Genomic DNA, 1355 nt, shown 5'->3' on the forward strand with positions numbered 1-1355 from the left:
TGCATGAGGCGGAGGCTGTGAATTCTTTTTTCTCGGAGGGGGAGAGTGAGGGGGAGGCGGAGGCGGGGGCACCTGTGACGGCCCCCTACAAGAAGGGCGACTACCGGTTCGCGCGGGAGAAGAATTGCGACCTGCGTTTGCTCGACTTCGAGACGTTCGGCGGCTTCGGGGACGGCGTCCGCAGAATTCTTCGGCAGGCGGCGGACCAGCTGAGTAACAAACTTTCGCACGCTCAGCACCTCGATGAGGTCACATGGACCACCAAGAACTGGCACGGGCTGCAGATGCAGCGCTTGTCTGTCGTTCTCCACACCGCCGTGGCGTGGCAGACGGTGAACGAGCTAGCGTGCGGGGACAGCGGCATTGTGCACGGAGCGAAGTGCATTGCCGTTCTTAACGGAGTCGCTTAGGCGGCTCCGGTGGTGTGCCGGTGATAGTACTAGCACGCGCCAGTTCGTACCTGTGTCGAGCCTGTGTGCTGTGAGAGAGAGTTGGAGCACTTGGAGCACTTGGAGTAGGGATGTTTAAATTCTTTTTTCTCCCCGTTGGCGCGAGAGCGGCCGCTCCCCACAGTCCAGAGTCCGTCAGGACCTGCTGGAGAACGGGATGACCTCGATAGAGAAGCTCTCGATCCGTGGCATCCGCTCGTACAGCCCCAACTCGGCGCAGGTCATCCAGTTCGACAAGCCGTTGACGCTCATCGTCGGCAAGAATGGCTGCGGCAAGACGACAGTCATCGAGGCGATGAAAATGGCCTGCACCGGCGACCTGCCGCCCAACTGCAAGTCGGGGCAGGCCTTCATCAACGACCCGTCCCTCCACGACCAGACCGAAGTCAAGGCGCAGATCCGGCTCAAGTTCACGTCGCTGATTGGCCAGCCCGTCGTGTGCGTTCGCTCCTTCTCGCTCACGCAAAAGGCGACCAAGAAGGAGTACAAGGCGTTCGAATCGGCGCTGCAGACCTTCGACAGCGCGGGCAACAAGCAGTGCCTCTCCTACAAGTGCGCAGACCTCAACAAGCTCGTGCCCGAGATGATGGGCGTCTCCCAGGCAACCGCCGCCACCGCCGCCCGCCGCCCGCCACCGCCGCCAGCCGCCGCCACCCGTCGCCCACTACCCGCGCCCAACTACCCGCCGCCCGCCGCCCAACTACCCGCCACCCACTCTCCGCTGCCCGCCGCCGCCGCCCACCCCCGCCGCCGCTGCCCGCCGCCGCTGCCCGCCGCCGCTGCCCGCCGCCGCTGCCCGCCGCCGCCCGCCCGCCCGCCCCTTTGACGCTCCGCCGAGCCCTGACAGTCATATCTCCCCACACCTCCCCACACCTCCCCACACCTCCCCACACCTCCCCACACCTC

General features: G+C 65.5%; 1 protein-coding gene across 1 annotated transcript; it reads left to right on the top strand.

Annotated features, from left to right (window-relative positions):
- Window positions 1–606: 606 nt before the first annotated feature.
- On the top strand, window positions 607–1053 carry EMIHUDRAFT_50327 (hypothetical protein; the record flags this gene model as incomplete). Its single annotated transcript, XM_005764859.1, has 1 exon — window positions 607–1053. A coding segment is annotated over one exon (447 nt), but the record flags the coding sequence as incomplete, so codon positions are not given.
- Between the last annotated feature and the right edge of the window lie 302 nt (window positions 1054–1355).

This window comes from Emiliania huxleyi (genome assembly GCF_000372725.1).
Source record: "Emiliania huxleyi CCMP1516 unplaced genomic scaffold EMIHUscaffold_5784, whole genome shotgun sequence".
Taxonomy (NCBI): domain Eukaryota; phylum Haptophyta; order Isochrysidales; family Noelaerhabdaceae; genus Emiliania; species Emiliania huxleyi.